At 38.9% G+C, this 27441-nt stretch overlaps 2 protein-coding genes across 2 annotated transcripts; one reads left to right on the forward strand and one right to left on the reverse strand.

Annotated features, from left to right (window-relative positions):
- Positions 1-1408: 1408 nt before the first annotated feature.
- Positions 1409-6642, reverse strand: bet1l (Bet1 golgi vesicular membrane trafficking protein like). The gene is made up of 4 exons (XM_088934693.1): positions 5333-6642; positions 4588-4679; positions 4140-4196; positions 1409-3557 (listed from the first exon to the last, which is right to left on the reverse strand). The coding sequence occupies exons 1-4, from the start codon at positions 5349-5351 to the stop codon at positions 3390-3392; spliced, it is 336 nt and encodes a 111-aa protein (XP_088790819.1). The 5' UTR covers positions 5352-6642; the 3' UTR covers positions 1409-3389.
- Positions 6643-7973: 1331 nt separating this feature from the next.
- On the forward strand, positions 7974-26234 carry ric8a (RIC8 guanine nucleotide exchange factor A). The gene is made up of 10 exons (XM_088934694.1): positions 7974-8286; positions 10983-11048; positions 16345-16965; positions 17268-17362; positions 19559-19709; positions 20824-20919; positions 21126-21270; positions 21938-22082; positions 22887-23006; positions 25380-26234. The coding sequence occupies exons 1-10, from the start codon at positions 8197-8199 to the stop codon at positions 25498-25500; spliced, it is 1650 nt and encodes a 549-aa protein (XP_088790820.1). The 5' UTR covers positions 7974-8196; the 3' UTR covers positions 25501-26234.
- The last annotated feature ends 1207 nt before the right edge of the window (positions 26235-27441 follow it).

The following is a 27441-nucleotide window of genomic DNA, read 5'->3' on the forward strand; positions in this document are numbered from 1 at the left end:
GGATCAAAACACAGGAAGGAGGCCTAGCGGAAATTACCGAAAGAAAACGAGTTTGTACGAAAGAGAGGCTTCCGAGCGCAGCCAATACGGAACACACCAGTGAAGTGTTGTTTTATTCATCGATACGTTAACCCGTTGAAGCCAAGGAAAATTAGATGCGTTACGCCAATTAATAATCATCATAACTCCTTTATGTAGATTTTCCCAGGCTAAAGAAGTCCAACGTGCTTGCACACAGAAGGGGACCCACTTCACCAACCTTTTGTGCAGCACCCTTCTGCTCTGTGTGTAGGTGACAGTCATTCAGCACCAGCAACCTACTGCAGACAGCAAATGGAAACAATCCTTCACCACTTGAATTCAGGGGGAACTAGGATTTCCAGGTTGTACAAGAGTGTACAAGGGTAAACACCTCCTACAGCCCTGAGTCCCCAATCACTGCTCTGGAACATCGTCCTGGAAATTCTGATCCAGATGGAAGAGTCCACCAACATCATTTTCAGCAGTAACCTGAATTTCCTGCAAGGTTTTGTACCCCAGTGCTGATGCCAGTAGCTTCTAAGATCCGATGAGAAGAGGCTACAAGTTTGAAACCTTACTGCAAGTTGTTTAACAGGTATGCCATTTAGAGAGTCTCGGCTGCAGACGTGTGGAACAAGCTGTCCAACCCCACTTTTGAAGGTGATAACCTTGTCTTCTCTCAAGAAGCAGCTGGATGAGCACTTTTGATCAATTAGCTACAAACTACCAAACAAGCCAGATGAACCTAGCTTAAATGGCCTCCTCCTGGTTGTGACTTGAATTACTGCATGTATTTGTACCTTCAGTTGTGTTCATGTTTTTTAAAAATCTGACAAATATTTTTACCTCCAATGTAAATCTCTTTGGGATACCCCAACTTATAAATTACAATTAAATTCTACCCTATGCATTCTAATCATGATCAGCTTAATTTTAATTATCTTCTTTAGCTCAAATCTCTGATTCCCTACAGAATTAATTAACCATACCACGGTAGATTTTCAACTCTCTGTGAATGCAGAAATGGTAAAATACCACAGATAAATGTAAAGAACCATCCAAATTCTAATAATTTACAAAGAAGCTAAGTACTACCCATTTATTAACATAGCTAGCCATATCTGGTGCAGTGGACATAATGTGCAAGACAATTGTGCTAGTAATGTTAATTTCTATTTTAAGCTGCAGACACAAAAAGCACTAACAATGGTATAACTGTAACAATAAAAACAAAGAAACCAGGAATGCCTGACTAGAATATAAGAAAACCTCAAACTATTTAATCCTTAATGTTCTTGACCTGAAACTGACTTTATTCGACATGTTCAGTCTAGACAATTGTGCTTCAGAACCTTTAGCAATGTTAACAGTCTTCAGTTTTCTGTGATTTTGCTACCCCAAAATACTTTTATTTTAAAAAACTACTTTTATTTAAATTACACTTTCCTTTAGAAGGAGCGTTTAATAAAACATAATACATTGTGATTTGTATTACAAGCAATGTTCACCACCATGGTGACTGTAAAAACCCAGAATATTACACATTTTTGTTTCCACCTCACATATTACAGACATTTGATAAAGAATTAAGCAGGCACAGAACATATTAAGGGCTTGACATTTTACCCTCACTGAACACTTATTTTATTTTTTAAGAAGTTTATTACAAACATTCTATACATTAAAAGAAATATAATCATTAACATGTTAATGCTGCTCTGAAAATTCTTTCAAGACTGACAATCTGACAAATTCTTAGTCTGCGCTGTTTCAATATTTCAATGAAATAACACAAGGAAAGTACAAACTTAGTCAACGAAATGCATACTCAGTACCATATGCTTCATTTGCCTGCTAATGGCATATTTTTCTTAAGCAATCTGTCATACTAAAGGAAAACAAATGACACAGCAGACAACAAACTTGAACGCTGGTTTTACCATTCAAAAATCAACATTGCTTTGAAGCTTTTCTTTACTTCTCTTTGAGGTTTAAAAATATTATAAAAAGTATCATGTAAGATTTACCTGAAAAACAACTGACAAAACAGTTGGTATCAATGTAGAAACCTGATATATGTTCCATCAAGAGCAAATCACAAAGCTGATTATGAAGCTTGTTTTATGCTATGCTTATTTGTTAGAAGTCATTGAGACTACTGTTCTGGGTCTCTATTACTTTATTTTTGAATAAAAGCCCCCATTGATTGTAGATGGCACAGCTAACAGCATCAAAGATGTATACAGAAGTACAATATTTATTTGTTTAAACTTTTCATATAGCTGAAGTTTGACCTTTTAAAACCTTTTATCTGGAAAATAATTACTGATCTGTTACTAATTAGAATGAAGCCCTTTGATAATGGTAAATAGATTATCTGTATCCTGAACTTCTACAGTCACTTTCTGCATAGAAACAACAAAGCTGCCTTATTATCTGTGTGTTCAAAGCAGCTGTTCAGATCTAAACCAACTGCAGTTAAATAAGGACTTGTTTAATTTTTCCAACAGCCAAAACTGATAATCACCTTTATTCTAACAAAAGAAAAAAACTTCCCGATTACCCAAAATAAAAATATAATTATCACAGTTTATAATTTAAAATTTAAACTTAGAAGAATAAATATTTCCATGTAAGTGTATTCTGTATTATAATAATAACCTTGTGCCAATGTTGAAATATAACAAGGTCCTAGATGTAGCTGCAAAATACTGAATTTCTTTTCTACAGCACACCTTCATTCACCTGCCACATTACAGCAGCTATTAATTGTGTACTCCCCCTGTCTTAAATATTTTAAAGACAAACAGATCTGCTTCCTTCTTTCACCACTCTAAAAACAACCAGTAGTTCTTCCCATTCCTGCTCCATTTATCATCTAGGATGACTTCATAGGAGTATGTTTTCTGGTGCTCTCTAACCTTCGTTTTCATTTCTTATAATCTTAAAATTACTCCTAGGTATGAGAATATTCCAGAGAAGCAGAAACGCACATGAGGAACACCCACTCCCCACAAAGCAAACCACCAAGAAGCATTCTGCAATCAGGATACCAGCAAACTTTCTCATTCTCTTTCACAGGATGGAATTTCAAATTTAAGAACGCACAGAGAAATGTTACTATAATCAGGGTTAAAACTAGAAACCTTTGTGTTTCAATGTACAGATTATATTGCGTTCTGTGAATTTCAGTTTTACTGGGAAAAAACGGCGGTTTTTCAGTCTTTTGGGGGCGCTTCACCAAAACGATCAGAGCTTGTTAATGAAGCCTGTATCATTAGGAAATATTTTCAATTTCTCATATAATTGAGAAACTCATTGCAAGCCCCTTGTCAGTTAAGGAACAAAACTTTTTCCCCTTGTCCACTTTACGTCTGTGTCCTAGAGACTAGGTAGTAAAGTATAAAAAAAACTAAGACCAGTCCAATTGAGACATAGCACAAAATCTTCCGGTTGTCCCTTCCAGAGCGAACCATTGTAGAAAACCTCTTCACACTTCCTGTCAAGAGCCCTGTGGTGCTCAAAAAGTTTGAGTCCTTAAGAAAACAAAAAGAATGTGTGAATACAGCACAAGTCCAATTAAAAACAGGTTTTAGCTTTTGTAGGAATACATGTTAAGGGTCATGTGATTCACAAAATTCTAAAGCTCTAGGTAGTTAGAAACGAGTGGAATTAATATTTTATTGCTAGTCTGCAAAGAAGATGATTCTGTGTAGGAAAAAGTGGTTGAACAAAATACACCTCAGTATATAACACACCCCTATATACCCACAAGTGGGAGAGAACATAGAGTTTGTAGGCATAAGAATTGACACGACACAAGTGGAATATTTCAGACAGGCAAACCAAAATAACCGTTACTAAGACATCTGCAAAAGTTGCAAACCAGAGCATGGCTTTAAAACTCTTAACTGTCATGACTCCAGCTCCTATTATTCCTATTATTATAACAGTACTATAGAGCTGTTATCCCCCATAGCTGTTTCCATAATGTTTAACAATCCCCCAGAAATGTATGCAATGTAAAAATCCCCCAAAAAATGTTACTAATCATCAAAGTCATCAGTTTTTTTTTTTTCTGGTGGAGTATATTCTTAGGCCCTGCAAATTGCTCTTACCATGCCATCAAGATAGGAATTTTGGTCCTCAGCTTCTTTATCTATTTCAAAAGCCAGCTGTTAAATAAAAGCATAGAAACACTTATTAAGGAGTACGCAGCAGCAGTATCTGATAAACATTCATCTTATGCAAAAGAGACCTGTAGTAAATCTTTTGTTTCTGTATCATACGACTGGTAAACTGCATTCTTAGTTCTGATAGTAAAAATGCTGTGAAACAAAGTGAAGCCCGGGTGAGCAGTGTATTGGAATTCAACACTATTAGAGAATATTAAGCTTGTCTCTGTATCGGTCTTGAAAACGGGCCGTTCACAATCTACTTTTGCAAATAAAAACATTGAGATCATAAATCTATTACCATGTTACTGATAAATGTTTTGGAAAGCTTTAAAATCATTTTAAAAACACACATATGCCACAAGGTGTAGTAAGAGTTTTAAATACATACTGATTTTAGTCTGGAGACTTTAGTGGCCAGATTGTCTGCCAAGAGCTTATTCTCAACATCCAGCATCTCATCCACAGCACCAGAGCCATGTCCTTAACACGAGGAAAAACAGCAAGAAAGAAAAGCATCACAAGCTTAGTGAGCACCCGTTTCAAAGTCTGTCTCAAGGCAGCACGAACACAGTTCACAGTGATAATATAAGCATGTTTGAAGACAATCAGACACACTAGAAACAAATTATATAACGTGGAAAAGGAAAACCATTTGAATTAATTATGACCAAGTGTGCGTGCCAGACGAAGCCTTAAAGAAAGCAGAGCTCTGCTCACCCTTAATTACTCCGGTTGATGCCACAATTTAACGACCAGAAACCAGTTTGATACAAACTACTCTGTGTGATCAGCGTTCCTTGAGTCATTTTAAGTAGATTAAACGAAGTAAAAAACTGTCTGAATAATGTTTAGGACGCTTACAGCATGCATATCAACAGCTAAAATGCTGTCTTTATTTTTATGTCACGTTTGTAACAACCATTACACTTGTTACATTTATCAGTTATTAGCTTGATGAAGCATAATAATTCTATTTATTTCACTTGTTCTAGTCTAATTTACAACACCTAGTATCCACAACTTTATATACGTTTAACACACTTGTCAAGAGAAACTTTCAGACTATACAACCACAAAAACACTATTAAACCAATAAAATATTATTTAGAATTGACTACGTGTCCACTTCCTACCTCTATTCCAGTCAGCCATCTTTGTTGACTTCCTTCTTCTGGGAAGAGGGTTAAAGGTCAAGTAACGGAGACGTCACATCCTGTTACATTAACAGGGTAATTAATGTTTGAAAGGAAAAATGTTATTAATGTCTCGTCCATATATAATGCTAATTTTATTGGAGTTGCCCTTTGGAATAAATAGATTGGAACATACATTGGCCTTGTCTTTCAATAAAAAAAATAAGTGCACTATAAAATAAACCTAAAATATACGCAACTAATCTGATTGCTTCGTTTCTAAATTTAAAAAAATACGTCATATTTGTTATTTTCGCCAATCAGGAAGAAAGAAATATCTTTTTGCAAATTACTGTGACAATAAAACAGAGTAAAATTATAAAATCAATTATAATTTAAATTCATTTTGATATTAAGCAGAACTGCCTAATTTACAATAATTTTGATATATTTGTAACTATTAATAGTTAGAAAAAAAGCCAGAAGACACATCATCCTGCAGCTCACAACTGGCAGCCCACTGAAGCTAAGCAGGGTTAATCCTGGTCAGTACTGGGATGTGAGACATCCTGGGAAGCTATGGTTGCTGCTGGAAGTGGTGTTAGTGGAACCAGCTGGGGGCGCCTACCCTTCGGTCTGTGTGGATCCTAATACTGTAGTGGGTGCTGTCTTTCGGATGAGACTTTAAACCAAGGTCCTGACTCTCAGCGGTCATTAAAGATCCCTGGGCATTTCTCGATAAGAGTAAGGAGTTATTATAAAAAGATATAATAACTATAACTGTATATAATAAAAAGGTTTTTTCAATGTTACAACAGCATAAGAACAGATACAGATTTAAATTTCAGAAGCTTTTAGGAAATGAAACAGAAAGAAGTGATATATTTCTTATTTTAGAAGGGTTGTCATCAGGATAGAAATCAACAACATTCCTCAGGCTGGGCAAAGGCCAAGATCTGTATTAAATACAATTAGCATAGAAGAAGTGGTGGAGTTGCAGGGATTAGAAGCTCCTAAAATTAACAGATAGGCCAGCCAGGGCCTAATGGCATCCTACTAATTGGTTTTAAGAAAAGGAGAGAGTAACTATTAACCCTGTAGTGCCAGATTAATTATGTCATCCCAATTTGAGTATACATCTCTTATTTATATCTCTTTTTTATCCTTATGACCAATTTTCATTTCAAGGCTAGAATCTGAGACTCAATCTTTTATGAGGACCATTATTAAAAACCTTTCTGAAAATCTAAATATATAATGTCATATGTCACATCCATAGCTGCTGTTGTTTGTTCAAACAAGTCAAGCAAGACAGGCTTAACTAACTGCATGGTGACACCCTGGTTAGCATTGTGGTCTTGGACTGCTGGAGCGCTGTGCTCAGTTTTGGACCTGGGAATTAAATACAGATCATTTATGATACAGACTTACTGTAGGTGTGTACATCATTTATATGTGGGGAAGGCAGAGAGTGAGTTAGAAATTATGATTAAATGTCTAGAATGTACTGTAAATAAAGAGATGTTTGGGCAAAACAGTAAAACACTTTAGCTATTTTTTTTGTAGAATATTGTGAACATTTTGTTTTTATCAGCACATTATAAGAACATCATTACTGCTCTTGAATCATTCCAGAGAATGGTGCCCAGATACATTCCCATACATCTGTGAGTGTCATATACTGACAGGCAAAATATTTTTAGTCTTGAGCAGGGAATACTACAAGGGGAATGCAAAATCCTTAAAGGCAATCCAATTGACTTCTTCAGATTCAATACTGAAACACAAACCAGAGAACATCAATTAAATTTAAAAAGCAGAATCCTACACATTGTATAAACCCACAAGTTTAATACTACCAGTAAAGGATCTCCCTTTCCACTAATACTTTCCATTTTTTACACTGTATTGACCAAAAAGAAGGAAAGAAGGACACATAACAACTGAGAAAATATACAGACCTCTTGGTTAGTGCAACTGTTAATTTTGTTAAGGAGAGGAGTAAAATGTGACCTGTTAAGTACCATATGTTTAGTACCACGTACTGATTGGAAAATCATATTTTTTTAATAAACAATGTATTTTAAAAAGTCTCTACAAGTCCTTTGATCCAACACTTAACTATCATACACATAGAAAATCGGGAATCTTTAGGAATTTTTCCCACCTGAGAATTGATATTGAAATACTTTTGTACAAGTCGAAAGAATGTTAAGTGACTGGCAACTTTGTGTTTAGTATAGTTTTAGCTTAGTATCGTGATGAGTTTCACTCTGTTTTGTTGCAATAGAAGTGCTATTCCTTATTCCAAGAGGGATAATTAAATGAGTCGTGTTGTTGAATTCAAATGTAAAAGCTCATCAAGTGTTTGTTAATAAGGCTGGTGAATCGCAGGCTCACTTTTCCAAGCACTTTTCTTTTATATATGACGATTTGTGGACGGTATATTCACCAGTTAATTGTAAGAATAACAGCAGGGAGAAAGGGAAGAGATACACAAGAAAAAGAGCAAAAAAGAGTGCGTATTTGCAAACCCTAAATGTACCCTTTTTTGAAACAATGTGAATATGTCTATCTCAACACCTCGCGTTGTATCAATACATCCCCAGCATATTGTAGCAGTATTACACCTAAAGACTTGCACCTGATCGTGTAGAAACAAAAACGAAAAACTACATTTCCCAGAAGTCCTTACGCACGCTTACAATCCTGCGTTAATCTTGTTCCAGGACTTTCGAGTTTCAGGGATAAGAGCTGGAAGAGTAAGGTACGCGGTGAGACACATCGGAATATTACCCAAAGCAAGGCGTGTGTGTGGTTGTCAGTTTGACTTGAACAACAATAACTGCGTCTGAAATACAGCAATGAAAATGGAATTCAATGCCATCATAGAAACGATGCGAACAGGAGACCAAGATGCCGCATTGAAGGCACTGCAGGCTTACAATAAGGAGGTATAATTTAGTATTTTTCATTTTTATACGTATTTTGTTAACATCTTGTATTTCTATATATACGATTCGTATCCGTTAACCGTGTTTCCATGTGTGGGGTTCGAGATACAGGATATACAGTATCCGTGATTTGTTAGTCTGTTTAGCCGAGTACCGTCTATTTTTACAGAAATGCATGTTTTCTGTCATTACCATCCTGACATGATGTGAACATCCTAAGTGTAACAAATTTAATAGCATCGATGTGATCTGGATTAGGGAGCCCTGCGGTTGTCAGCTTTAATGCATTTAATTTTATTGAATGAAACTGCCATTCACAATGATACAGTTTGCATTTTTAAATTTTTAATGAAAATAATTCGCCATAACAACAGTGTAATAAAACGTGGGCGTATATTCTTGGTAGTAACTTTTACATTTATTTCACAGCATTATTTAACTATGATTATTTTACATAATGGTACATCCACTCCCTGGAATACAGAGTTTGCCCAGGCTATTTTGTCATTGATACCAATGCTTTTGGGTAGTGCAATGCAGGCAGAAATTTAACATTATTTTTTATATCAATTATCACCATCACAACCTTGAAGAACAAAACGTATTAGTGGTGATAATACTTAAAATTATCTAGATCTTTGTTGTAAGTGACAGGTTTTGAGATACAGGAAGACTGGGGAAATGGTTTTGGGCTGAGAGTGCAAGATACAGGTCTGTGTTAATAGCAGGTGTGTATAGCACCTTCACCATAGTTGCCATTCTGATAGTGTAGCAAACTATTGATTTATTCTGTGCAGCTGTTACTTCAAGTGTAGTAGTAAATATCTTAATTGAAGTCATTATTATTTTAATATGTAGCTCTGGAACCCAAGCTTCACTCCAAGTTCCTTCTAGCAAGCTGAATAATACATCAGCAGGCAACTTTTTACTAATATTTTTACTTAATGTTTTTTGTGAACCGTTTTTAATTATCAGAGTAGGTACTCCATACAATTGCTTTGATGCAAGTACTGTATATAACGGTCTCTGAAGTTGTGAAATCTGGTGTTGAAATGAAAATACTTTGTGTGTATTTTTTGTTTCTCTACATTGTACACGGTATGACTTAAAGATCATTTAATGCAACTAGTTATCACTGTTATAATGAGGGTGTAAGAGCCTCTTATACTTTTAGTGCCTAAATCTGATAAACGTTTTAAAGAATATTAACAGCCTTAGAGTAGATCAATACCATCAGATGCTTTTAATCAGCAAGGAGCTTGAAATCCACAGTTAAGATTGGGGTTGGGCTTTGTCCTTTTCTTTTTCCATCTCTTGTCAAAGGACAACAGCATTTAAAATGCCCAATGTCGGCATTTGTTTATGAATGTATCTACTGAAAAAGGTTCAGCCATTCAATTCTGAAAATGATAAAAAACGGTGGAAAACAGGTCAACTGTCAACATGATAAAATCTGATTTAAATCACACTTAAAGATACTTCTGCAACAGAACATTGAGGTAATTCCTCAATATGCTGCCTTTCTTTGACCTGAATGTCAAGGAACTCCTTTCATCCTGCCCAGGAAGTTTCTGGTCTGTTCTGCGTTGCGTGTTGTGAAAATTGGATTAGATCATTGAGCCATGTGCTGCTCAGCTCATCTGAACTGTCCTGTTATAGACCAGTAAGTCACCTGGTGCCTCACAGAAGTCACGTTGACTACATACCCCTGAACAGTATCTCTGTTGCTCTTCTTCTGGAAGGAACGCTCAGCAGAATGTGATGCTGCTGGATCTTTTTGCCCCTAGCACATCTCAAACAGCAACAGACAGAACAAGCTGTTCTTTCAGACTGACACCAGCAGTATCCTAAAGCCATATCCTAATTGGGTTAGAAATGTCATTTCCTGTTGCATGTTGATATACCCTAATTAGCTGTACATAGTGTGGGACTACATAAAAGAGCAAGCATTTACTTTTGTTGACATTATGTGAAAAGTTGTTAAGTTTACATGAATGGAAGACAAAAACTCATCCCCAGAATACTTCTGGCTTCAAACTTAACTTTCCTGTTCTACACGATGGGTGTCATCTAGGTTATCTTTCTTGAAAGGTTAGAATAAGGCCTGCAAGGAGGTAAAACGGAGATACCCCCAGACCAAAAGAAAGAATAAACTTTTTAGCAAGTCTCCACGATACAAAACTGAAAAAAAAGTTTTTGGTTTTAGACAATTTGAAGAAGAACAATGCAAAGATAGAAAGTTGTGGATTGTAACAGGCCATACGTAGAAAGTGATACCCCTATTTAAACATGATCCCAAATTTAATCATGATCCCTAACTAATCATTATAACAAAGTAAGAGTTGCAAAAATAATGATTATTTCTCTTTCCTGAGACAAAGCATTAATTTGTAAAACATTCTGCATAATTAACAAAAAACATTTTGTCAGTTATGAGTGATTGCTCTTAATAATGCATGAAGGCAGAAAACAAACAAGCTGTTTTTTTTCCCAGCAGGATGTATTTCTCCCATCAGTGGTGTTTGTACACGAAGTTGTTAATCAATATCTATCTTTATTCATGGCACCTTTATGTATGTGCCAACAAAAATGGTTATTTTTTTCTTCTTGGTGTCTCTCATAAATGATGACATTACCTGGATATAAAATGAGTTGCCAAGAATTGTTTATATATATTTTTTGTGTCTCTGTTTTAGAAAAGCCAGTGTTTCACATTTGAAGCAGATGAGTGTGAAGAAAGACAGGTATGGTTACTAACTCTTGTTATTCAGTGCAATTATTTAACAGGCTCAGAGAAGTAATAGATTAGCATGCTCTGTCATCACTTTTCTGACTCTTGAAAAGTATGAAGGCAATGTCTCTATCCTCTGCTTCTTTGTCTTTTTGTCAACTAACCAAATTGCTATAGAGAAATGCTGCTGAACAACAACAAAAACAATTGTTTTAATTGTTTACCAGATGAATTATTTAAAAAAATCAAAACACAATACTTCCAGAAAGCTTTTGTCTTCAGTTTAGAGCAAAGCCCCTGATGATTAAAGGAGTTCATTTAGAAAATATCTATCAAATTGTTGTTCTGTATATCAGAAGACATATTTACTAACCTTAAACTTTTTTTCTTCCTTTTCTTGCATGCTTTTTTGTTAGGAAGAGATCCTGGAAGAGGTATAACTGTAGAATAAATAGCAGTTATAGATAAACTTTTATAGAACCCAGGGCTTATTTTATTTAATATTGTTGGATAATTGTATAAAGTAGTTATCGAATATGGATCAATTTGAACTTATAATGGATATGGACAAATAAGCTGCATCAGGCCACACTTCACATTTAAAGGCACAGTGAATGATATGGTTGTGGTCATAAGAGTAAAGAAACAAGCAAAAGCATCAACTTCCGAATGGGAAGAAAAACATACACAGTCACCTATCATTGTGAGGTGGCAAGTTTAGTTTGTATGGGGTAATAATAAAATAAGGCCTGGGTATCCACACTCCACTTCAAGATTTTGAACTAGTCAGTTTACTGTCTCTGTAGCTAAGTTTTCGAAGCTTTCAAGCAGGTTTGCTCTGTTATGCGTACACAAACACGAATCGAACAAGCTAATTGAATGTCTGTAAATATTTTCCCCATTTGGCACTGAAAGTTTTTTTTTTAATATGCGATAGATTTGCCTGTAACATTTCCTTTTTTCAAAGCACCACAGGTTTGTAGAACTGGTGGAACTACATCGACACATGCTAAGGAATCGCATTAACAACAGCTCCCCTGAAGTCCCATGATCCCAGGGGATTATTCCATTTAAATAATTGTTTTGGATGCTATTTATGTCTTTCGACATTCATATTGGTTTTATTTCAACATTTGTTTTATAAGTGTTGGTTTAACTGGTTTTATTTAACAGTGTCAGTCTTATAAACCAGGCTATGAAATAGGGTAAACTGGACACTTTTACTAAATTGCAGATTTCTAACTCTAAGTAACTTTAAGTAAAAGCATAAGACTGACAAACAAAAATCTGCCAGCAAGTACTCATTTGTAGTTTGTGACTGGTTTGAAGTTTTGATTTGATCTGGTCTTTAGTATAATAAATATTTCTCTCAGACTGGATCCTTGGTGTTCATACTGTACGTGATATACTGTAGATACCCTGTGGTTTTGTACTGCACCTTGTCAACAGAGGTCTCCAGACAAACGTCTCTTCAGCTGAAGGGTTCATTTTCTTCTAATCTAATTGATCTGCAGGATCTGTTCTCTTGTCCACTGGAGCAACTTGAGATTGTGTGATGTGAAACTGTAAGGTTGTTTTGCTGATGCACAAAGAGGCAACGTCGTGTGCAGAGCATTTTAAAAAGCATTGTACTCAACACTCGGAGTGTTCTAGTCCTGCAATTATACACCATTTTTCCATGTTATTACTATATTGATCTAAGCTAATCTGCAATATTAGCAGCATTGTAAGGAATTCATTTAGCTGAATACTTCTGGTCTTTAACCAAAACTTGCATTAGCAACTTGTGCTTTGCCACACGCTTCTGCTGAGGCCAAAATATTTCAAATGTGGGTTTGTAGTTTTTGTCATCATTCTTATTCCATATGTGGCCAGCAGGGGTCAGCCGTTACGGCAGGCTGGAGGATGGGAAAGTGGTGTGGTTCGTTGCCTGACTTATTAGGACACTCGGGCAGATAGCTCACGATGAGGCCACACTGCAGCTAATGAATGTTCTTCCCACCTGACTGGATCATCGGTAGCAGAGTGAAAGTCATTAAGCATTTCCAATTAGCTGATACTCTTAATGTGTCAGGATTTGTTGGTCCTAAATGTACCCAATGCATTCTACAGCCAATCCTACTGTGGAGATAGGGGATCATTCCGCTTAAATTATTTTGTTTTTTGGACGCCTGCTGTGTTAAAACCCCTAGTGCTCTATGTGATGTCCCTGCACTGTTTGAAAGTTCTTGCAAATGTTTCTTAAATGGTTACCTATTAGTTGCAACATTTAGTAAGGGACTTTGATGTGACCTAGATAAGAAGCCCCATTTTAATAGCATTAACTGAATAATTTGTTTTGAAATAGGAACAGAAGAAGAAGAAGAAACTTCTTTTTCCAGTGGCATAAACAGTACAAAGCAAACATGATCATCATTACATTAAAAGTTGTCAAAGTATGATAATAATTTAGTTTTGTTTGATCTGAGAAGCTCATCTTTCTGTTTCTTGAAAGAATCCAGGGTATGAAGCAGAGTTTGGAATCTGGGTCTCCTTGCTTCTGCATTACTGCAGTCTCAACAGTACGTTTTGTTCACAAAGTTACCATCAGACCACAGAGCCTCCATCTGTGGTCATGTTAATGAAAAGAGCCATTTGGCAACAAGCATTAGTCGTTAGCATAAAATCTTTGTCTGAAACATACTTACAAGGTCGGTAGCTCCCAAATGTTCTACAGTTTTGACTCATGGTTGCCCATCGCTGAAAAGAGTGCATGTAAGAGAAACTTTCAACTTTTCCATACCTTTTCTTGTGGAAGTCTGGTTCAAAAATGGAAAGCAGTCAACCCTTCAATACTTCACTCCAATGGAAAATGTACAGTAGCAGACAACACAGGTTTAGCTTTACTTGTCAGTGCCTCTGCCCCAGTAGTCATAATACTGGTATGCTAAGTGGTGCTCTCTGAGCCTCTGGCACTGTGCCACTGATATCCAGATTGCTTTCCCTGTTGCTGATACGCTTTTACACTGAAGATGTAAGAGGGTTTACCATGTACAGTATAATGGATCTGTTAAGGTGATTTGACCTACAGTAGAAGGGCACAGGTTTTGGCTGTCTATCTTAGGCCCTTAAAGATACACTGCACTCAGTGGCAGCGGTAGGATTCTAAGGTCCTACTGCATATGTTATACAAATACAGTGTGTAAGAAATTATACTGTACATTTAATGAATGCTTGATCTGGATCTGTAATAATGTTTGTATAACCTTCATTTTAAAGTCTTCCCTGGATGTCAAACTTTATAACTGAGAGACAATTTGAAGTTAGCATCTTTAGATTTTTAATTAATTGTCATTAATGTTTATATAAATATGTACTATTCATTGAAACTTTAACATTTTGGTTTTTAGGGTTTTAGTAAAAAGTTTAAGATTACTGTAGCGGGTCACCAGCTATACTATAATCTTGTCACCAAGATTGTCACTGGTGTGTTTTTTGTTCCAGCCACACGATGATTTTTAATTCCTTTTTAATCATGAAGAGCAGAAGAACTGATTATAATCACAGCTCTCCCTGAGGCTAGCAACTCAATGCATCTGCGCTCAAATGTGAAAGCTCCTGATGGTGTAACTTCTGCCCTCCACTGCGAACTGTTCATTGCTGTAGCCATTGTTCTGTCTGAATCCAGTGTGTATCTTTGACCTAAACAACCATAAAATAATTATTTAAATTTATTTATTGCTATGATTTAATTGTAATATGTAAAAATGTTTTTTTTACAAGTCAGAAAATAAATAGAAAACTGAGAGAAACACCTCCTTATGCACCCCAAAAATACAAAGGAAGCAGAAGGCAGTGAGTAGTGCTCATCTTTGCTTGAAACAGTAAGTCACTGATGTTGGTGCTGGTGTTCCAGAATGAACAGATGGTGCACAGGAACAAAATGAGCTCCCTCCTGGCTCATCTTTGAACTTGCAGGCAGATTTTGCTTTGATTTTTATACTTTTGCTGCTTACGTGGTTTACTTCTTGTGGTGTAATATTTATAATTTTGCTGTCTCTGTGTTCTGCAGACTGACGATCTTCATATTTTCATCCCTGCACCCTGGAGCTTGTTTGTGATTTCACTGAGGGTTGTTTTAGGGGGTTCCTTAGCAGCTCTGTTTATTTCTGGGTCATCAACTGGTCAGCCCACTCTTGTCTGAATAATTACACCTGTGGTTTCTTTCTTCTTCAGTAGTTTCCAAATTGTCGTTATTGCTATGCAGAATGTTTGCCATATAGCTGAGATGTGCTGTGGTGCCGTAATATGGTCAAGTTTTTCATTTCTTTCACTTTCTCCAAAACACCGGTTGAATTGCATTATGTTGATAGGATTGTCCAACAGCAAACGTCTCTGACCGTCAAGAGACGTTTGTCCCCATAGTTTAGTTCCTTCAAAATAAAGAGGTTCATAATATATTAATATATTATTTCACAAAATACTTAGAAAGTGCATAAATAATAGAGTTCATAGTGAAAATGAGAGTTTAGGCATTACTGTCCCAATACATTTGGGACTGATACAAATATACATATTAGTGAGTAACATTCAATAGATCCTTTAATCAGCGTTATTTCAGGCCCTGAAAAACAATTAGAATTGGTAAATCCAGTTTGACCTCCTTCAAGAAATGGCTGGACAAAATCTTAGTATCACTAAGAAAATAAGAGGGTAGTGACATGGAAGACTGAATAGCCCCCTCTTGAATGAAACCTTTATTATTATTATTATTATTATTATTATTTATTTTCATCCCAGCCAAACCCAGTGACAGTCAAGTCCTTTGTGTCCCCAGCGGGATCCCAGTCGCAGACGGCAAAAGACAAGGCTCAGATCCTGCCCCTCCACCCTGCGCTATAAGCCATGACCTTTACTCGCCGAGCCACGCTGGAGCCCCTTGCTGTTGCCATCTGCACTGAACAGTGCTAGTATCTCCACACTACCATGTCAATAATAGACAACTCAGTGCCTCTCCCAGGAATTCCTTTTACAAGAATGTGGACCAATTTTGTTTTATAATTGTGCTTTCCTCGGTACAGTATATTTTACTCTGGCCAAGCATCTGTTGGCTAAACCGAGCTGAATAAGATGGTGTTTTTTTTTTTACTGCAGAATGATGAATCAGAATGATGTCTTTTGTTAATGTTCAGTGTTTTAGCTTTACAACTAATCTTATTACTTTTCCGAAAATGCTTTGAGGATTACAAAGCTGGTCCAGATCCCGTTCCTGTGACCTCTTTGTGCAGCTCATCATGCTTATTGGTTTAACATGGATTTTGTTGGGGTTTTTTGGGGGGGTCCTCCAGAGGCTGGGTGAGCTGGTGTTGGGGTTCCTGGAACGGGACCTGCAGCCCTCCTGCCAGCTGGCCTGCCTGGAGACCATTCGGATTCTGTCGCGCGACAAGAACTGCCTGGGGCCCTTCACCACGCGGAAGGCCATCCAGACGCTGAGCCGGCACGCAGGTATAGAGCACAGCGAGGGCGTGACCCCCGAGATCCCGGACCTGGACGTGATTGTGGAGGCCCTGAAATGTTTGTGCAACATCGTGTTCAACAGCCCCACCGCGCAGGAAGTGGGCGCGGAGCTGCGCCTTATCGTGGGCCTGACCGAGCGCCTCAAGCTCTGCCACGACCGCCAGTGGACCCACGAGGTGCGCTTCTTCGACCTGCGGCTCACCTTCCTGCTCACGGCGCTGCGGGTGGACGTGCGCGGGCAGCTGGCCCACGAGCTGAGAGGCGTCAGCTTGCTGGCCGACGCACTGGAGAGCACCCTGGGCCTGCGCTGGCTGGACACCTTTGAGGTGGCGCGGGCCGATGGGAGCGATCCCGATGTCCCCCTCCCGCGGCAGGAGACGGAGCGCGCCATGGAGATCCTGAAGATCTTCTTCAACATCACCTTTGACGCCAACCGCCGCGATGTGGATGAGGTAAAGCGGGACAGAGGGGGCGCGTATTGCCCATTTTGCACAAGTACTGAGAGGATCGCCTGAACGCTTTTACTTCCTCAGAAACACTTTCTCCATCTCATCAGTTGGAAGACGGACGCCCTTGATTTAAAGAAAGAAAGATCTGTTCAGGAAGTAGGAAAGAATTATCAGGGAAATTATCATATAGAAAGTGTAAGCGAACACGTAAAAGACCACACATAATCCTTAAGACAAATTTCTAAAGCTGTTTCGTGACACTTTTGTTCACTTTCACACCCTGGGCATTATCTCTTGATCTGCAGGAAGAAGCGGCGCTGTACAGACGTCTGGGAGCTATCCTGAGGCACTGCTTGATGAGCAAAGCAGATGGTGAGGACAGGACAGAGGAATTCCACAGGTAACAGACTCCCTTTTCACAAAGCAACAAGCAAACCTGTTGCTGCTTTTTTCAATTCAAAATAGGCTATATGATGAATACTTGCATTGGATGATTCAGTTAACAGAAGGCTGTTTTAAAATGTTTTAAATGTTTTTCAATCAGCAAAGATTAAACAGAACAGCCATGAACAGAACTAACAGCATTCTAAAATAACCATGGTATTCCCTTTGAAAATGTTCTAATTTGCCTGTTCTACTGCCTATTTTAACTTCTTGTATTCTGGGAAGTTTAACCAGTTTGGGGAAAAAAACATGAATGAATGAAATGACGGTTGGGACGATGGGCAGTCCTGACAGCTAAGAGAGAGTTTCTGTTTGCTTTGAAATGGCTAGGCTGCCTGGAAGCACTTTTCAATAAACACCATCAGCAGCAGCACCAGGGGAGTTGCAGCTAACAGCACAGCTCCAGCTTGTTTACCAGAGGCTAGTAAGGCGCTTGTCTGCTAAAGAGACTAAACCCTAGCAGCCATCTGTTGGCTTAAAGACCTGCTGTTCTGAAATGAGTGACTTTCACAGAAAAGCAGGTACGGCACATTCGACTAATAACTATCTTGTGCTTGCAAATCATTCTTCACTTAAGTAGATGATTTCTTTGTCGGTTTGATTTTTAATTCACTGATTTAAAAAATCTGCAAATCTGCTGCATGGAAGACCTATGTAGAAAAAGAGAAAAAAGGAAATAAATGGTAAATAATAATCTTCTCCATTTCCAAATACAATTTGAAATACAGTTTGAAAAGAATTTGACTAGTTCTGTGCAGGAAACATCTTTTTGTCCTGTAAAATCTTATCTTATGCATTATCTAGTGCATTTTTCTGCACTGGAGTACTTAAACTACACCCATAACTAGTACATTTCTGTGTTTTAATTTTATGTAATATAATATCTGACCAAGTTGCATATTAGAATCAGATGTTAGTGTGGGGAATTGAATTTTTGTGAAGGTTATAAAAGTAATTAGCAGAAAATTTAAATTTCCTTGTCTCTTAGATAAGGACAGTTTGTATTGGGGTATCATGCCAGTCTAGTGTCTGGTGTCCCGTCCAGGGTGTACCCTGCCTTGCGCACGTTGCTTGCTGGGATAGGCTCCGGCTCCCCTGCGACCCTGAACTGACCCGTAAAGCAGTTAGAAAATGGATGAGTGAGCAGGCTAATGTGGCAAAGCAGCACCCTTTCTCCTAAGAACGTTGTGAACCTTACATATCATAGCTCAGCAGAGTTTCTTGTCAGTTTCTTTGAGAATTCAGCTTATTTTGTGGCATCATTTAATTATCAACACACAGCAGGAGCTTCTTCCAGCTTTTCGTAAAGAAGCACATTTACCTCGTGAGGATACCCTGTGCCAAGTGACTTTATTCGGGGAATTAAAATCAATGAATGTTTTTATTGATGCATATGATGCCATACTAAGGATAATTTCATCATGTTATTCTACACGAGACAATGCGGGTCATATAATAGTGTGTGTTGTCAAAGAGTGAGAGTTAAGTCTAATGAAATGGTAGAATTGTGCCCCTACACTGTGCATCTCTCTTTTCCTGACTTCCAGTCCAATTGCTCATCCAGGCCGAGTAACTAAACAAGAAGCAGACGGTAAAGTGCTTATTAAATCATTAGGTAATGTTACCATATAGTACCACAAGCATAGATCAAAACAAGGATAGGGAGGGGGGTCACAACAAAATTAAAACAGAGAAAGACGAAAAGGCAAAACAGGTGCAGTGCCCTATCATCAAAAATATCACTTACAGCATAAAACATTTTTGAGGACTTTGGCAGAGAAGTAAAAGGCCGTGAATTAGTAATTAAGAGAACAATATTCCACATTGGTGAAAGTTTGCAAAATTTTGACTTTGCCAAGAATGCCATTGACTTTTTTCCAGATGTCCAGTGAAATTTTGCTTTAATTTGCTCTAATTAATCTCACATCAAAAGAGACAGAGTCCTGCCTCTTAAGGGCTAGAAAACGACTCTAGACTACATTTCTGATTAGACAACAGTCTGAAGCACATCTAGGTTTAAAGAAATCCAGTTTAGATGTACAGAAACCCACCTTGGCTCAGCTATGATCAAACACAATGTTTGTTTATGAAGGCCGAATTTCACAGTCTAGGATTTCACTTCCAGCATCTGAGTGCAGGGTCTATGTCTCAGTCACACAGTGAATCTGCTGGGGAACCTGCCCCTGATGTGCCTGGACGTGCTGCTTATGCCCAAGGTCCAGCAGGGCTCCATTGAGTACATGGGGGTTAATATGGACGCTGTCAACATGCTGCTGGACTTCATGGAGAAGAGGCTGGATCGGGTGAGTCCTCCGTTCTGGGGTTGGAGATTATTCCCCCACAGTGACCCACAACCCTGAATTGCAAGAAGAGATTAGAAAATGGATGGACGTAAAATTAGCTGTTCATGGTTTTTGCTGTTCTCTGCAATGCATATTCTTACATGAGATTCTGTTATTATCTTACCGTCTCCTTGCATCTCTCAGTGAAACTCGAACAACATACAGTAAGCCAAATGGCCTCATCATGCTTATCTTTTTTTTAAAATGAAATATAAATGTTTCTTCTCAAACTTGGAGTTTCATAAAAGGGTCTAAATACAATTTAAATTTAAATTTACAGTTTGTCTCTGTAGTTTTTTCAGTCTTTTAAGCTTATGAGGAAAGCTGAAGGAGGTAAATATGACAAATGATGGTGTTCAAACCTAAGGAAGCTGTGCTTGAAAGCCTAGGTTGCCTTCCAGCTTACTGAATCCCTCTGAATTTAGGAAAAGGCACCCAGTGAGATTTTTTTGCCTTGGAGAGTATCATGTTTTTGTACGAGAGCATCTGCAAGGAGCTGCACTGATTATTTGCTTGATTGCCTGTGAGTGTTTTTAAGGCAGGTATTACAACAGAGACTGCATTACAGATGGGCCCTGGGTATTCAGGAAAACAAACAGGAGCTGGAATTCTCATTAAAAGCAATTTCAGTATTAGCTGGGTTAGTGAATAACTGTCTGTTGTACACGTTTCTGGTTCTAATACCTTTTTTTTACAGAACACAGATTTTCGTTTTTAATGCATCTCGGTATATATAGTCCATTTGAATTATAAATGAAGCCCTCGTCATGGGGCCTTACTCAAACTGACTGGAGATTCTCATTTTAAAATCTGCTTTAAAACTTGTAAACATTTTTAATATACTATATATATCTTAAAGATGACATGGTATAGAGTTTTTAACTGACAAACTTGTAAAACATTTGGATACAAGAATTCTGTACTCAACACCAGCTCTGTCTGTAGTGGTGTCACCTATCTTCTTATGGACAACACTGGCTCAGACCACTGCCCGGTACACAACTGTGCATGACTGTTTCTCCTTTTCTCTGTTACTTTTTCTAAATCGAATGCTTTTCTTTTTGTTAAATGCCAGGGGCACAAGCTAAAAGAGACCCTCACCCCCTCCCTGAATCTCCTGACAGAGAGTGCTCGCGTTCACAGAGAGACCAGGAAATTCCTGAGGATGAAGGTGAGGCCTGCTTTTCTGCTACGACGCCTTGTACTTTGTTAACCAGTGGAGGCACTGTTACCTTGCAGTGTTTCTGGGGGCAGCAGCCACAAATGACTCCCTGTTCACTGTGGTTAACTTTCATAGCTGTAGGTCTCTCACACTGCCTCCTTCAGCTCAAAGCCATCGTATTTGGCCTTCTGTTTTTCGGCTGTGCGTCCCGGTAGGTTCTCCCTCCACTGCGCGATGTGAAGAACCGCCCAGAGGTGGGCAGCGCCCTGCGGAACAAGCTGGTGCGCCTGATGACACACATAGACACCGACGTCAAGCACTGCGCTGCGGAGTTACTCTTCGTGCTCTGCAAGGAGAGTGGTGAGTGGAGCTCCACAGCTGGAGCACAGACTGTTATGTATTTGGAAACTGAAAGAAATTCAGTTATTGTACAGTGCTCTGCAAGAATGACCTTATGACCGGGCTGGAGTTAGCCTTGATGCCAGGTGTGCTTTAAAAAATATATATATTTTCCTGAACACTTTCTTGGTTTGGTTTAGATCATTAGTATTTACCGTGTAACATGCAGTAGTTTAACCTTTTTCATCGTTTTTTTTAAATGGGAACCCTTTTGTCTTTTTGTATAGTTTAAATCCCTTCTTAAATTGTACTCTATCAGTGAACTGAGTGAATACAGCTCTTGGTTAACATCCATATGCATTTTTAATCATTGAGAAAGATATTTGATCTTGGCTCATTGTGAGGTGTGTGCATTATAAGCCATCCTACTATTCTGCTTCAAGTTTCTGTTTGTGAACAGTCACAGGTCTGATTTGTTTGGAAACACTGTCTGGTTGGGTTTAAAGACCACAGGCTAGGAGAGCACACTCGGTACAGTAAGTGCTCGTTTGAGCTGGGACACTTGATATTGACCGTAAAACAGTGTGGTCCCAGCGGGTATCCACTCTTGCATGGTCAAGCTGTGGTTGGCTGTTTGTGGAGAACTGGCCCGGCTGCTCCTCAGGGCCTCCCTCTGTCCTGCACTCAGTCTCCAGGTTCGTCAAGTACACTGGCTATGGCAACGCCGCGGGCCTGCTGGCCGCCCGGGGCCTGATGGCAGGCGGAAGGGGCCAAGGCAGGTACTCGGAGGACGAAGATACGGACACGGAGGAGTACAAGGAAGCAAAACCCAAGTAAGCAGCACCCTTTACCCATGACGAGTGAAAAAAGGTCGAGCGAAAGTCCAGACCAGAGCCACAACAGCTATTCTGGCGTGAACATATCCTGGTTTCTACTGCGTTAAGAGGAATAGAGAGCACATGTTCTGCCCCCCGAGCCTGGATGGACCACTAGTCCATCACAGGGATGACCCCCGCAATGATGCTCCCCACTTATACAACGGGGTGACCTGGAGCAACTGGAGTACAGCACCTCACTCAAGACAGCAGTGTCTGCATGAGGGACTCGAACCCGCAACCTGCCAGTTGATAGCATGAAATACAGACTTTGTATGGTCTGTATTGCATCAAATGCAGTGAAGTATTACTATTTAACAATTTTCACCATTAATATAGGATCATCATCTGTGGTTTCACATCAAACATGTGCCTTGTGATGGTGACCGAGAAAGCTGCTTTCAGTATAAATTCCATTTCTGATTGTGTGATTGATGATGTACAGTCAAGTTTAAAATGGAACCTTAATCCAGTACTGAAAAAAGCTGCTTTCGAAAAAGAAGCAGTTCATTTCTTCGAGATTGGACCCTCACCATTAACTGAATTCAGGATGATGTGTTGTAATAGCAAATGGCATTTTTTCAATCAGATCGAGCGAGCGCTGTGCTAGCTTTTTCCAGCACACTTTGTCTTCTTCGCCTTTAACTTAGAACTTAGTAAGCACATCACTAGAATATTTCATGGCACATTACTGTATGTATTAACTTCAAAGTCTATAAATCGCCTTTAGGTAAATTATTATTTTTTGTTGTTCCTTTTCAGCATTAATCCAGTGACAGGCCGTGTAGAGGAGAAACTACCCAACCCCATGGAGGGAATGACAGATGAACAAAAAGAATATGAAGCAATGAAGTTAGTCAATATGTTCGACAAACTCTCGAGGTAGGAAATTGCACTACTGACAGACAGTAGAACAGATGTCTTTTGAATCATTTTCAAAATTAGCAAATGTTGTGGACAGTATAGAATTTATGCTTTTCAATTTCACAGCTGTCAAGCAGAAGAATCTTTCAATCTTTTTGAATTCTGTGGCCCATGGTGCCTTCCTCGTGCCCTTGTATGTGATGACTCTCAATTACATTGAGAGGATTTACATAGAGAAACTGAGAGCAGATGAGCATAATTTTAGAAATGTCAGGAGGTTTCGTAACACATTTGTCAAGGTCTCCAATGTTGGCGTATTTTCATATCCACGTTGAGAAAACGTAAGGCACGGTATGAATATCAACTACAGCACATTGCATCTGACATAAATTGTCATCTTTTTTGCTGAAGGAAAATACAGAAATCAAGAGAAAAAATGCATTGCAGGTACCTACAGTAAGCTATACATTAACTGTACAGCTTTTAAGTTCCATACCTGTAATCAGCAATTGATGTTCACTCATTGTTGCAACACTGCAATGGGTGGAAATAACAGAAGACTACACTGTCATGCTGTCTAACACGAAGTGTACAACATGCCACTGGTGCTGCTGGCAGTTTTTGCGGTCTAATTTCTCTCCAAGCTCAAACATGCTCAGTATTGATTTTGTTCATACTAACCCTGGCCTTTTTGTCTGAACACCCTGCTCTTCAACACGCTCTCTTTCACTTTCACATTGTGAAGTGAAAATAAACATCCAGGAGCGCGTTGTTGACTTCTGATGGAAAACAAACACTGTTTGAAGTTGCTAATGAAGCTCTGTGTGAGACAGGATGGGCTGCAGGGTATTATCCTGATCTCAGGTGTTTGCCTCTTAATCTGATATGCACTGGGTAACATTGCCAGTCAGACATAGTTACCAATAAATACCCCTCCCTGTGGATTTCTGCATATTTCAAAACTTTCAGCATCCTCTAGGATACCATGGAAGTACAGTATGTCATTCATAATGCAAATAAATTATAACGTGTCACCTCTGGAGTACAAGTCTTTGATTAGCCTGACAGCCCATGTAATGTGGAGTCTGTCACATCCCAGGCTGTCATACACACTGATATGTCGTCTCCTTAGATTTAAATGTCATACGCACACCATGCCTTTGCTAATAAACAAGTGCCTGCATGCAATAAGACTGTAGATGTATAGGACCCTCTCTGCAGGCAGTGATGTTGTTACACTGTACCCATTAAGAAGCTCTAGACAATCAATATACCAACTCTATTTTTATTCATTCAGTGCATCTGCTTATCATCAGGTCTGGAAAATGTCACTCCGACTGCTTCCTAAGCTTTCTGCACTGACGGCTTGTGCAACTAACACGCTAACTTCCTGTATATGGGGTAGCAGCTCATGGAAAACGACGCTGAATATCCCAGTTTAGACTCAAATCCAGGCAGCAGAGCAAATATTGATTTTCCATTCATCAGGATGTTTCCTAACGTTTCCTAACGTTGTTAAATATAATTTATTATTATGACTTAGATGAAGATCAGGTCCCATTTTAGGAGCCATTCATGCCGAAATCCCGATAATTCTCACAACTGTAAATCCTGCCAGCTGTACTGTCCTAGGCAGACAGGGTTGTGTCAACCAGACATTTGGCGCTGATGTTTTCAAGTGATCCTCTTATGCAAATGGCTCGCAGCGTGAGGGACGACTGGAGTGAGGGGCAGCTGTCACTCCGGCATGACTGACGGCATGTTAAGAAGGCAGGGTGCGTGGCACTGCTGCTGTCCTTTAAGCACTCTGCAGGGTACAGCTCACCTGCTGCTCTGGGCTGATATACTGTATCATTAATGGACACTATGCAGTTCAATAGCAACCTGCATTCAGCTGAGAAAAAAAGCCCCCTGAAGCCGATACTGTAGATGAACATACCGAGTAGATTAAAAACTGTTTTTTTTTTTAAAAAAAGGTAAATCCTCCTTTATATGGGCAACATAAACATTTGGTGTAGTCATCCATCCATTTTCTAACTGCTTTATCCCATACGGGGTCACGAGGGGGCCAGAGTCTATCCGGGCCAGCAATGGGCACAAGGCTATCGTCCTGGTCCATCACAAGGCAGGGGGATCCACACTCCCACCAGGGCCAGTTTTCCCAGAAGCCAGTTAACCTGCCAGTATGTCTTTGGACTGTGGGAGGAAACCGCAGAACTTGGAGGAAACTCATGTGAACATACAAACTCCACACACACATAGCACCCCAGGAATAGAACCCAGGGCCCCAGCGCTATCCTCTGTGTCATTGTGTGCTTGTCAATTAAATCTTAACCCTACAGATTTCATGTTGATTTGCTTTTGGTTAAAAGCTGCTCTCTCTCCTTTCAGAGAGCAGGTGATACAGCCTATGAGAGTGGGACCGGATGGCAAGCTGGTGACGTTAGAAGAAGACATGCACAGAGTGGCTGAGCAGAGGCTGTCGTCTGACTCGGACAGCGATGACAACTAACTGGAACCACACTTGTTCAGAGTTTGCTCCATACAATACTGGTGCTGTGTAACATGAGCCTGAAGGGAAAAAGACTTCCTGATTCCGGTTAATTGATTTTACCTTTTTTTTTCTGGTGTCCTGTCTGCTGTACATTGCAGAACCCATTCCAGCAAGAGGATAAACACAAGGTGTTCATTAAATACAGCTCCCATCGAATGCTTCCTTAAAAGTGTAAGGAATGGCATGGAGTTTCCAGAAAAAAATACTGAGAAGTGCTGAAATGCTCAAGTGGTACTTTGCATTTCTGTAACGAGAACTGTACTCTTTCCTCTACGCTTTATAACTCTAAAAAATCCTGTTTTGGTTATGTGAAACTTTTGAATCTTTGGCTAGTCATTGACAAAATACAGCTTTGTAAAGAACATGAACTAGCAAATGTTTCTCAAACCTTTCTCAGTTGTGCCTAGTAAGTTGTGTTTTAGGTGCTTAATTCTTTCCTTAAGATTAGGCTGTTCCTGATATGGCTGAAAGAGTAATGTAAAATCAAAAATGTTTTTTCTGCATGTCCGTTAACTATTTTTTAGCGATCAATCCCTCTCGCCAATTTTGAAGAAAAAAGGAACAAAACTGTAGTTTTAGAATCTCTTTTCACAATTCTACTTTATGCTCTGGCTTCACTCTATTATCTTGTACTGTATTTAACATTTATGTTGAAGATGTTTAAAGTAAAGAGCAAAAAAAACAACAACAAAGTATGCTTTCTTCCCCATCTCTGAAACAAAGGAACCTTCCTCAGCAGGCTCTGTTCCCTGTAGCACTAAAACCTTTTCACCAAAGTTTTGTAATCTTTTGCAGTTCCGATGCTTAAATGGTGTTGATGTTTTCTTGCCCTTTTATGTTCACTATAAGGACTTGGCACAATCCGTGACACTCTCTATCTTCAGTGGGTCTTGCAGGCACGCTGAAGCTGCAATATTGTCATCTCCAAGATACCTGCACACAGTCGGTACAACCGGAGGTGCCGAATCCTGTCTACATTGTGACGAGCCATGACTCCTCTCCTAATGTACCTGAATTACTATGGGAATTGGTGGCTTCATTTAGAGCAAAAATAGACATCCTCATTAATTTATTAATTTGAAACAAAGTCTAATGTGAAATATTGAATTAAATGTTTTTGAAACCCTCTTCTTAGAGTTGTTCTTTCTGGACATAATAATCCATTCAGCAAGGTCTAGTATGGCACAGTGAAAGTATATTAAATCCAAATCAAGACTATTGTAAAACCATAGTAAAAGTGCAGAAATTCTATAGTAAATTAACCACAGTAAACCTTAATAAAGACATCTTGACTGCTCTGCCAGCAATTCTGCGACACTCATTCAACATGAATTCACTATCCTGGTACCATGGCAACATCCAGGATATCGGTCAGCTAATCACTAGTATGAGTTGCTTCCCTTGCAGGGGTTATAAATCCAATCTGTACAGATCACCACAAAGTACTTCAGAGCCCAGAACAAGTGAGCAGTGGGTTCATTTAAACACTGTACCTATGCTTGCATTTATACCTGTTATATAACAGTTACGTACTGTATGAATAAAACTGAGTACCAGTTTGTATAGAAAAGAGATTTTCTGTTAATTTGCCTTCTTTTGAATGTTTTTGAGTGCAAACCAAAAACAGTGGGAGCAGGTCTCATGGACCTAAAGAAAACAAAATGGCTCCTGAAAACAGGTCTGTAAAAATCAGCAGTTGCTACTGTCTTTATCCAGGTGCTGGGACAGCTCAAAATATACAGAATGGGGTTAGTTCAACACAACTGTGTAGTTTTGGAAGTCATTATAAAATATGGCAACATGCTGGAATTATTGTTAATGAAGAAAGATATTCTACACGTATGGCTGTATTATAGCTTGGGCCATACTTCCCAATTCTTTTGGGCTAGTTTCATGAGG

This window comes from Atractosteus spatula, chromosome 16 (genome assembly GCF_055471065.1).
Source record: "Atractosteus spatula isolate fAtrSpa1 chromosome 16, fAtrSpa1.hap1, whole genome shotgun sequence".
In the NCBI taxonomy this organism is placed as follows: domain Eukaryota; kingdom Metazoa; phylum Chordata; class Actinopteri; order Semionotiformes; family Lepisosteidae; genus Atractosteus; species Atractosteus spatula.